The 12,123-nt window shown below is 43.5% G+C and overlaps 1 protein-coding gene across 3 annotated transcripts in view; it reads right to left on the bottom strand.

Moving 5' to 3' along the window:
- The window catches only part of PJA2 (praja ring finger ubiquitin ligase 2), a 53,087-nt gene extending 41,414 nt beyond the window's left edge, over nucleotides 1-11,673 (bottom strand). Inside the window, exons 1-2 of one of the 3 annotated variants that reach the window (XM_073677521.1) lie at nucleotides 11,545-11,579; nucleotides 4,267-4,395 (exon numbers count right to left, since the gene is read on the bottom strand). In XM_073677521.1, the coding sequence (XP_073533622.1) occupies nucleotides 4,267-4,318 (52 nt within the window). In that variant the 5' untranslated portion in view covers nucleotides 4,319-4,395; nucleotides 11,545-11,579. Of the gene's footprint in view, nucleotides 1-4,266; nucleotides 4,396-11,544 lie in introns of all 3 variants that reach the window. The other 2 variants (XM_073677530.1, XM_073677540.1) reach the window with 2 other exon arrangements.
- Nucleotides 11,674-12,123: the final 450 nt, after the last annotated feature.

Genomic DNA, 12,123 nt, shown 5'->3' with positions numbered 1-12,123 from the left:
CGCAGGTAGAAGGGCAATCAACTCGAGGCTGTTAAGATGTTAAATGCTGCTGTTAATCACTGACAGTGGCATTTAACTCAAGCGCGCCAAAAGCGAGTCATAAGACCTGCCTATCGGCACCCGTCACGTGATAGCAGGGTGCTGATGGGAACGACAGCCGGGGGGTGTGCAAAAGACCCTCGTGCTTGTCATTGCTGATCTACTATGAACGTCGGCCCGTGGTCCCCGATCTATCAAAATGTTAAGTAAATTAATCCGATCGGTAACGAGGAAAAAAAAAAAAAAATCAAATTGCCAGTTTGGTTGCTGCAACATTGCAATCAAAGGAGATCAAAACATCGTATCTAGCCCAAAATGGTATCAATAAAAATGTCAGCTGGGCGCTAAAAAAACACAGTCCCAGAACATGAAAAATGGAGAAGCCATTTTTTTTTTCTTACACACTTTTTTTTTTTTTTTTTTTTAAAGTGGTGAAAAAAAATCCAAAAGATATACATATTTGGTATCTGCGAACATGAACTGACCTGGAGTTATATTGCCAGGGCAGTTTTTGCATTTAATGTCATTGGATACTATATGGTAAAATCATTGGTATCTTTAAAAAGTCAAACTCATCCCGCAAAAAACAAGCCCTCACTCGGCCATATTAACGGAAAAATTAAAAAAGTTATGGCTCTGAGAAAAAGGGGAGCAAAAAATGAAAACGCAAAAATAGAAAATCGCAAGGTCGTGAAGGGGTTAAATTTTATTTTTATTGTTTTATATTTAACAGGACAAAGGGTGAATTTGAACGTGTTTTTTTATTTTTATCAGATTTTTTTTATTTACTGCAATTAAAGGGAATCTGTCACCACTTTGGAGTTATCAGACCTCTACTATGGGCATACAGGGTATAGAAAAGTAAATCTATACATATCTGTATGGCCCATAGCAGAGGTCTGATTGCAGAGAAATCTGTTATTATAAACTCCGTTTTTCACAGTCTTGGCATCCGGGGACCGCCAAGAAATCCCCTCCTATGTGCTTATTATTCCCCCAAATCCCGGCCTATAGGCTTAGTTACCATATTCCCCACCCTCCCCTGCACGTCACAGGGCCCTGTGACGTGCACTGTGCTCCCTGACTTCCCGGGCATGCGCAAAGTGCCGTTCACATAGAGCGCTCTTTGCTTCATCACGGCCCCAGAGTTCTATTACGCAGGCGCCGGGAAGTGACAGTGACTATGTGAGTGTCGCTTTGCGCATGCCCAGGAAGTCAGGAAGCACAGTGCACGTCACAGGGCCCTGGGGGGGGGGGAATATGGTAACTAAACATATAGGTGTGGATTTGGGGGAATAATAAGCCAAGCCTGTGAAAAATGAGGTTTATAAAAACACATTTCTCTGCAATCAAATCTCTACTATGGGCCATACAGGTATGTATAGATTTACTTTTCTACAACTTGTATGGCCATAGTACAGGTCTAATATCTCCAAAGTGGTGACAGATTCCCTGTAATAGTGCCTTTAGTGGACTTGGAACTGCGATCATCTGATAGCTTATATTATATATAGCAGTGCACAAGCACAAGTTTTCATGAAATCACATCTACAATGCTTGAACTGTGAAATGCAGATTTTCTTCACAAAAAAAAATGCGGCAGAAAAAAACCAAAACACAGTATTTACACTAAGTGGGAACATGGCCTTAATCCCTTCACGACATTTGACGTATCTATACGTCATGTCAGGAAAGGGGTTCCCGACTGATCAAGTATAGATGCGTCATGCCGATTACACGGGTACAGGAGCTGTTCAGCTTAAATGATAGCTGACACCCAGCTCTCACTGCCAGGAGTGATGTCCGCACTGCCCCTGACAGTTAAACCCCCTAAATGTTGCGGTCAATATTGATCGCAGCATTTAGAAGGCGATTTCAGCGCGAGGGACAGATCGTTGCCATGGTGACCCGAGGTTGTCATGACAACATCCAGGTCACCAGGCTACGGCAATGCATTATAACAGCGATCAGAGCTATGAAAGTGAAAGTCCCATAGAGGGACCAAGTAAAAAAGTAAAAAAAAAATAAATAAAAAAATAAAAATCACAAAGTAATAAAAGAACAAAATAAAAATATATTGTACACATAAATATTTTTATGTGAAGAAAAAAAAAAAAAAAAGAAGAAGTGTACACATGTGGTATCCCCGCGTCTGGAACGACCCGACCTATAAAATTGTTACACTAGTTAAAGAAAACAAAACAATGCTTTTTGATCCTACTGCCGAACAAAAAATGGAATAAAAAGAGATCAAAATATGATTGTAAATAAAAATAATATCGCTGAAAACACCATCTTGTCCCGCAAAAAATCAAGCCGCCATACAGCTCCATCAGTGGAAAAAAAAAATTAAAAATTATAGCTCTCAGAATAAAGCGATGCAAATATAATTTAGTTCTATATAAAAATCGTTTTTATTGTGGAAAAGCGCCAAAACATAAAAAAATTGTATCAATGTAGTATCACTGTAATCGTACAGACCCAAAGAATAAAGTCGCCTTATCAATTTTACCACACGCGGAACAACAAAAAGAAAAAAAAAAAAACAATTCCTGAATTGCTGGTTTTTGTTCATTCTGCATCCCAAAAATCAGAATAGAAAGTGATTAAATAATGTCACATGCCGAAAATGGTACCAATAAAAAAAAAAAAAGTCAGCTCGTCCCGCATAAAAACAAGCCCTTACATGACTCTGTTGGCTGAAATATGGAAAAATTATAGCTCTCAAAATATGGCAACGCAAAAACTAGTTTACAGTTTTTTGTAAACTAGTCCTTGAGGAATGGGCAAAAATCCCAGTGGAAAGCTCATAGAGACTTATCCGGCTTAGCGGCTTGCAGTTGTAATTGCCGCAAAAGGAGGCTCTACAAAGTACTGACTTTAGGGGGGTGAATAGTTATGCACACATACGTTTTCAGTTATTCTGTTCTATTTGTTGTTTGCTTCACCAAAAAAAAAAAAAAACTGAAATGTTACATCGTTACATAGTTTATAAGGCCGAAAAAAGACAAGCGTCCATCCAGTTCAGCCTATTTCTTGTGCACTGCAGCTATTCCGCAGCATTGATCCAGGGGAAGGCAAAAAAAAACAAACCATGCGGTATAGGCCAATTTACATCATTGAGGAAAAATTCACTTCCCGACACCAATCTGGCAGTCAGATTAAATCCCTGGATTAATTAACTATCACTAAGCATAAGATGTAATTTTATTGTTCTCAAGAAAGGCGTCCAGGCCTCTCTTGAACTCATTAAGTGAGTTGGACATCACCACTTCCTCTCCCAGAGAGTTCCAGAGTCTCACGGCTCTGACCGTAAAGAATCCCCTTCTATGCTGGTGCAGGAACCTCCTTTCCTCCAGACGCATAGTGTGCCCCCTCATCTTTGTCACCATCCTTGGTATAAACAGGTCATGGGAGAGATCTCTGTACTGCCCCCTGATGTATTTATACATGTTTATGAGGTCTCCCCTAAGCCTTCTCTTTTCCAACGTAAATAGGCCTAATTTTGACAACCTCTCTGGGTATTCCAGTCCCTCCATTCCCTTTATTACCTTAGTCGCCCTCCTTTGTACCCTCTCTAGCTCCAATATGTCTTTCCTGAGCACCGGAGCCCAGAACTGTGCACAATATTCTAAGTGCGGCCTTACCAGCGCTTTATACAGAGGAAGAACAATGTTCTCATCATATGCCCCTATTCCTCTTCTGATGCATGCCATGACTCTATTTGCCTTCGCAGCTGCTGCCTGACACTGGGCACTCCAATTTAATTTGCTATTAACCAAGACGCCCAGGTCCTTCTCCATGTCAGATTTCCCCAACGGTTTCCCATTTAATATGTATGGGTGACTGCTGTTTTTCTTTCCCATGTGCATAACCTTACATTTATCGGCATTGAACCCCAATTGCCATTTTTTGGCCCAACTCCCCAATTTATCTAAATCCTCCTGTAGCGGTGCCTTATCCTCATCTGTATTAACTACTTTACAAAGTTTAGTATCATCTGCAAATATTGCTATTTTACAATGCAACCCTTCAACTAGATCATTAATAAATATATTAAATAATATAGGGCCCAAGACAGACCCTTGAGGCACCCCGCTAGTAACCCTGACACACCCTGAGCTTAATCCATTGATAACCACCCTCTGCTTTCTATCACTCAGCCAGCTATTTACCCACTTGCACACATTATCCCCCAGACCAAGCATTCTCATTTTATATACCAACCTTTTGTGTGGCACGGTATCAAACGCTTTGGAGAAGTCAAGGTATACAACATCCACTGACTCTCCCCGGTCCAGCTGTGAGCTCACCTCCTCGTAGAAGGCCATCAGGTTTGTTTGGCAGGAGCGATCCCTCATGAATCCATGTTGATATGGAGTTAGACAGTTATTATCATTAAGATATTCTACAATAGCGTCTCTAAGAAATCCTTCAAACAATTTACCCACAACAGACGTTAAGCTGACTGGTCTATAGTTCCCAGGGTCGCTTTTAGACCCCTTTTTGAATATTGGTACCACATTTGCTTGGCGCCAGTCTAGTGGGACAGTCCCTGTCCATAAAGAGTGCTTGAATATAAGATACAGCGGTCTGTCTATCACATTACTTAATTCTTTTAGTACCCGGGGGTGTATGCCATCTGGGCCTGGTGACTTGTCTATTTTGATATTATTTAGGCGTTTCTGAACTTCCTCCTGGGTTAGGTGGGTGATATTTAGCGGAGGGTTTACTTTATCACTCTGCATTTCTTTTGTGAAAACAGTGGAGAAGAAGCTATTGAGTAGGTTTGCTTTACCCTCATCGCCCTCTATGATTTTACCCAGGTTATTTTCCAATGGGCCAACTCCATCAGTTTTAATCCTTTTACTGTTTATATAGTTAAAGAACAGTTTGGGATTCTTTTTACTTTCCTTGGCAATTAGTCTCTCTGTCTCCTCTTTGGTATTCTTATTTGTTTCTTACAGATTTTGTTTTTTTCCCTATAAGATATTAGCTCTTCCTCGCTGCCTTCTTGCTTAAGTTTACCGAAAGCCCTTTTTTTGTTTTTCATTGCCCTCTTGACTTCCTTATTTAGCCACATTGGCTTCCTCCTATTCCTAGCCCTTTTATTCCCATAAGGTATGTACCTTCTACAGTGACTATGTAGGACTGTTTTGAAAATTTCCCATTTTCTATCCGTGCTCCTATTACTGAAGATACTATCCCAGTCTATAAAGTGAAGGGCATCTCTTAGCTGATCAAATGTTCACAGTTGTAGGCATGTGTGGCTAAAACTACGTTCAGCAGAAATTGCGTGACATTTTGGTGCCATTTTTACCCATTTTCCCATGTGAAAATGTAAAATCTGGGGTTAAAAAAAAGTGTAGTAAAAATGTAATTATTTTTTCTTCACTGCCCAATGGTAAAAAAATTCGGACACACCTGTGGCCTCAATATGATCACTGCATCCCTAGATGAATTCACTGAGAGGTGTACTTTATAAAATGGGGTCACTTATTGGGGCTCTTTCAGGGGGTCATGGCACCTGCGAACCAGATCAGTAAAATCTGCACTATAAAATGGCGCTCCTTACCTTCTGAGTTTTGGACAACAAACTATTAGATCCATTTTTTCCTATTAACCCTGAGAAAAATTGAAAACTTGGGGCTAAAACATTTTATTGGTAAAAATTTAATTATTCTTTCTTCATCCGCCCTATGGTATAAAATTCTGTGAGACACATCTGGTGTCCACATGTTCACTGCACCCCTAGATGAATCTATTGGTGGGTTTATTTTGTAAAATGAGGTCACTTATGTGGGGGTTCTGCTACCTCAGGGGCTCTGCCATTGTGACATGGCACCCTCAAACCATTCCAGCTAAATCTGACCTCCAATATGGTGCCTCTTCCCTTCGGAGCTTTGCACTGTACCTCTAAAAGTAGTTTTTGACCACATATGGGGTATTGGTATACTCAGAAGAAATTGCACAACTAATTTTATGGTCCATTTTCTCCGGTTATCCTTGTGAAAATGAAAAAAATTGGGGCTAAAACAACATTTTTGGGGGGAAAAATATATATTTTTTGAATTTTCACAGTTCACTGTGAAGGACCTGTGGGTTCAAGGTGCTCATCACATGTCTAGATAAATTCCTTGAGGGATCTAGTTTCCAAAATGGGGTCACTTGTGGGGGATTTCCACAGTTTAAGCAGGGGCTCTCCAAACGCGAGAAGACAACCACAGACTTTTACATCAAAGACTGCGTTCCAAAACGTCACTTCTTCCTTTCCGAGCCATGCCTGTGCGCCCAAACAATAGTTTTCCACCACATATAGGGTATCTGTGGACTCAGGAGAAATTGTACAACAAATTTTGGGGTACATTCTCTCCTGCTACCCTTGTGAAAATGAAAAAAATTGGGGCCAAAAGAAAAATTGTGGGGGAAAAATGTGATTTTTTTTTTTTTATTATTTTCACAGCACTACGTCAAACTTCTGTGAAGTACCTGTGGGTTCAAGGTGCTCACCACACATCTAGATATATTTCTTGGGGGGGTGTGGGGGTTTCCACTGTTTATGCACATACATCAGGGGCTCTCCAAAGGTGACATGGCGTCCGCTCTCGATTCCAGCCATTTTTGCGTTCAAAAAGTCAAACGGTACTTCTTTTCTTCCAGGAATGGATCATAGGAGAGGAAAAGGAGAAGGAGAGATTAAGGAGAGATTAATCTCTCCATCTTCTCCATTGCCTGTCTCGGCGTAAATATTGGACTGCACTCAGATGACAGTCTGATGTTTTGCACGCATCCATTGACTTGAAAGGGTGCGCGCTGTGCGAGATACGCTGCCAATCGAAGTTTCCCCCCACATATGGGGTATCGGCGTACTCAGGAGAAATTGCACAACAAATTTTGAGGTCCATTTTCTTGTTACTCTTGTGAAAATAAAAAATATGGGGCTAAAGTAAAATGTTCATTTTTTTCCTTCCACATTCCATTAATTCCTGTAAAGCACCTGAAGGGTTAATACATTTCCTGAATGTGGTTATGAGCACTTTAAGGGGTGTAGTTTTTAGAATGGTATCACTTTGGGGGGGGCTATATGACAGAAAATACCCAAAAGTCACTTCAAATGTGATGTGGTCCCTAAAAAAATGGTTTTGTTGGAAAAATGAGAAATCGCTGGTCAACTTTTAACCCTTATAACTTCCTAACAAAAAAAAAAAAAACATGTTTCAAAAATTGTGCTGATGTAAAGTAGACATGTGGGAAATGTTATTTATTAAATGATGTAAAGTAGACATGTGGGAAATGTTATTTATTAACTATTTTGTGTGACATATCTCTCTGATTTAAGGGCACAAGAATTAGAGGTTTGAAAATTGCGAAATTTTCAAAATTTTTATCAAATTTACGATATTTTCCCAAATAAACACAAATCTTATCGAAGAAATTTTACCACTATCATGAAATAAAATATGTCACACAAAAAAAATCAGAATCAGCGGAATCCGTTGAAGCGTTCTAGAGTAATTACCTCAAAGTGACAGTGGTCAGAATTGTAAAATTTGGCCTGATCATGACGGTGAAACCAGGCTCATGGGTGAAGAGGTGAAAGGCGTTGTCCCGTCCAAATTGATAAGTCTGCAGTTACTCTGTGTGACGGCAGACTTATGAATTCCCCCAGCGCACGCACTGTGCGCTGCGAGGATTCGACGGTTTCTGAGAAGGTAACCAGGGCTGTGAAGTCGGTAAGCCAAACTTCCGACTCCAACTCCTCAATTTCCATGACTGACTCCCTCATACATGGCTCATGTGTAAGTGATAAATTTACTGTAGCACAGATTCATCTCAGCTAAAAGTCTAGACCCTTAGATCAGGAATAGGACATTTCATAACTTTACCAAATTCTTATGAAAAAATATTCCCCACAAACTGCATTGAACTACTGTACCCAATTTATTATATATTTTAGGAGTTGGAGTCGGTCCATTTTATACAGACTGACTCCACAGCCCTTGCGGTAATGGCAATACAAGTGCATGGAGCAAGGTCACACCCACTAGACGAGCGCGCCCACTGGTATAGAGCACGGCTGCACCCACTAGATCGTTTCTGCCCTGGAGTATGCATACCTCATACATCACCGCCATTCCAGGCTCAGAAACCGGCAAATCCCTTCAGCGTACAGTGTGAGCACTGGGGGGGATTCATAAGTCTGCAGTCACACAGAGTGAATGCAGACTTTTCATTTTAGACAGGACAACCCCTTTAATATTCTGAAAGTTATGTTTTCCAGCTTTTTTGGTTTTTACCCTTAAGCACTGAAAAACACCTTTTAAAAGGAGTTGTCCACTACTTTCACATTGATGCCCTATCCATAGGAATATCCATAGAATAGGGAATCAATGTATGATCGGCCGGGGTCCCGCCGATCAGCTGTTATCGATGACAGTGACCGGAAGTGCTCACCTGCGGTGCTTGGCCGTCAAGTTATAGTGGCCGACGCTTGTTACTGCACTTCTGCCTCCTACTCAATTGAATGGGAGGCGGATGTGCAGTACCCCGCGGCGGCCACTACAGATGGACAGCCAAGCACCACAGGTAAGCACTTCCTGCAGGTGGCAGCCAGCACAGATAACAGCTGATCGGCAGGGGTGCCGCGTGTGGGACCCCGGCTGATCATACATTGATGCCCTATCCTACGGATAGGGCATCAATGTGAAAGTAGTGGACAACTCCTTTAACTTAAAGGGAACCTGTCATGTCAGTTGTAGTATCTAAACTGCCCCCATTGCGTTGTTAGCGGCTCGTGCGCAGTGAAGCTGTGTGTAGTTCCCAGCTTCACTGTGTGCGGCCGGAGCTGGCCAATGTACACACTGCGCAAGCGCGGGATTTAAACTCTGATTCTAGTGACGTCAGCGTAAACCCAGGAACAGTATTCAAATAGCATGGGTGGCGCCACCCGACTGAATGCGATGAATCACACCCCTATAACTAAACGAGCAGGTATGACATAACTACAGTATATAAAGTGTTTTTTACACGTAAATAGACCGCCGATTTTAATGGAAAAAGCGTGTTAGTGATGCACATTGCATCACTAACAACGCAATGGGGGCAGTTTAGATACTACACAGGACATGACAGGTTCACTTTAAATGAGTTGTCTCATCTGCCTATAAAGGGAAAATTTCAAAGTGTTTCTAAAAACAAGCAACTTTGCAATTTACCTTTTCATTAAAAGGATTTTTAATTCTATTGTGTGCTGTCTACAGTTTATCAGCTGGGAGGCAGGGAAGTGGTGCGCTCCTGAAGAGAAAAGAGGATCCTCTTTAAGGCTGCGTGCCCACTTTCCGCAGCGAAAACGCTTAAAACACGCTTGGTAATACGTGCCCAATTATCATTGAGGAAAAATATGCAGCATGTCCATTATTTTTGTGCACACGCAGCGCAATTGCCGCCATTGACTTGCATTGAATCACTTAATATCCGCATGACTACATGTGCACATGGTGATATTAAGCGATTCAATGTGCGCATGGTACCCGGGTTTGGAGAAGAGGAGACTCTCCTCCAGACTCAGGTACCATAGTACCTGTTTAAAAAAAAGAATTTAAAATAAAAAATAAACATTATACTTACCTTCCGATGGCCCCCGATCTTTTCTCCGCTGCGTCCGGTCTCTTGTACGGCTCGCAAGGACCTTTCATGACGTCATTTAGTCATGTCACAGGTCACTCGACCACCGACGTCAGCGGTCGCGTGACCTGTGACATGACTAAATGACGTCATGAAAGGTCCTTTCACACCACCGCGAGCCGTACAAGAGACAGGAAGCAGCGGAGAAAAGATCAGAGGATATCGGAAGGTAAGTATAATGTTTATTTTTTTATAATTTTCATTCTTTTTTTTTAACTATTACTTGGTCACACTATATAAATCCATGCCGGTTGCATGGCTTTATATAGTGTGACCAAGTTGTCAAGCACTTTTCCAAGTGATGCTAAAATCGCTTGATAACCCGCATGCAAAAACGCTTGACAAACGCTTCTACCTGGCAGGAAAAACTCATGTAAAATCAGCATGCGTTTTTCCTGCCAGGGAGAAGCGGAAAAAATCTGCAGCATTTCTGCATCGTGGGCACATAGCCTAAGAAGTACCCATCACCTCTAGAGAAACTTTATTATGTAAAAGGAAATTAAAATATAAAATCTCCCGAATAGTTAGGAAAACAAAACGAAACATATTTTCTAATTTAATAATAGCTTTTGCCCCTTAAAGTGGTTGTCCAGTCAAAACCGATAAGTTTGCAATCACTCTGTGTGACTGCAGACTTATGAATCCCCCCAGCGCACGCACTGTGACCTGTGAGAATTCGCCGGTTTCAGACCCGGGACCGAAGGGTACGTATGTGATATACAAACACCCGGCCAGTGGGCACCGCTCCGCTCTCCATACACTTGCATTGAGCAGAGGCAGTGCTTCTGTCCAGTGATGCAGCCGACCAGTGGGCGTGGCCAACTAGAGGGTGCGGCTGAGGGACATTAGCATATCCCATTCGATGCCATACTCGAATGTGACCCCGGCCTTAGACCGAAACCCCATGCCTGCATTGAGGGTTGAGAGGGGCCGATGACTTCACATCTCCTGACGCTGGTACTGGTGTCAGGACGAAATCCTTCATTACACGCGCCTGAGGGTTCAGTAGTGAGCACAAAGCAATAACAAATTAAAGGGCTGGCGGCCAGCTGCCGGTCCAAGCACTGTGGTCCCCGGGAATCTGCCCGGGGCCGGATAAAAGGTCATCAAGGGCCGTAAACAGCCTGCGGTTCTCCGTCCCTGCCCTATAGGGACAATACAAGGCACAATCCGTGACGCTGAGCCGTCACTTGTGGAATATGATGACCAGGTTTTGGGCGCTTACCCCTGGAATCGTTCCATGGCGTACTCCATCCATACTATTAGCAGGACACCATTGGCCTGACCTGTGGATGGGCTGAGCCTAAGGAAATATTTACACAAAATGTTATTTACTCTGCTGCAAAAACCCAGCAAAGCAAAATCACATTACCGCCGGCCCGATAGCACCAGAACCAGGGCTCCCAGCTGATATGGGTAAATCTCATAACCACCAAGGGCAGCGGGGACTACAATGACCAGAAGGCATCTCCGGCCTGAGTGTTATGACACAAAGTAACAGCAAACGCAGAGAGCTGGTAACTCGGCACTGCTACATGTGCAGGCAGGAGGCCGCCTCCCGGGCCCGCGCACTACAAGTGCCAGAACTCCGCACAGCTGCGCTCTGCTCATCAAGAGAGTGTGTATGGCTCTATGTGCCCCATAACGCGCAGCTGGTGTTTATATAGTGCCAGGGAGTGATGTTGCCCCTTGGGCTCCTCCCCCTCTGCAGGCCTCAGCAGCGTCCTCGCTCACTTTTCACCACGACTGCACCTACAGGACGCCGCAACAGTCCTGAAACTGCTCGTCCTCCCACCCGCGCCTCCGGCAGCACTGCGGTACCTGCTGCTCGATATCCCGGCGCTGTCCGGAGCCTCCAACACCACTGCCTACACAGATCCGACCCTCACACTGCGCGGCGTCACTGGAGAAACACGTCAAGACAACAACCAATCGTCTTTCAAAGTCTTCATACAGCCAGCCAATAGGTAAGAGAGGAGAGGCGGGATCCTGACGCTCAGCAGCCAATCACAACTTCTCTACACAGGTAAGAAACAAACTGCACGGATGAATGGTAACCTGAGCGGCCGTCACTAAACACTGCAGCTCCTGACAAAGTGACACTGCGGCCAGCAGCACACTACTCCGGCACACTGACACAGCAGCACACTACTCCGGCACACTGATACAGCAGCACACTACTCCGGCACACTGATACAGCAGCACACTACTCCGGCACACTGATACAGCAGCACACTACTCCGGCACACTGACACAGCAGCACACTACTCCGGCACACTGCGGCCAGCAGCACACTACTCCGGCACACTGACACAACAGCACACTACTCCGGCACACTGACACAGCAGCACACTACTCCGGCACACTGACACAGCAGCACACTACTCCGGCACACTGATA

This window comes from Phyllobates terribilis, unplaced genomic scaffold (assembly GCF_046119375.1).
Source record: "Phyllobates terribilis strain yellow unplaced genomic scaffold, ASM4611937v1 Scaffold_1__5_contigs__length_1240528914, whole genome shotgun sequence".
Taxonomy (NCBI): Eukaryota; Metazoa; Chordata; class Amphibia; order Anura; family Dendrobatidae; genus Phyllobates; species Phyllobates terribilis.
Note: the sequence above shows the minus strand (reverse complement) of the source record. Positions and strands in the feature narration are given on the sequence as shown.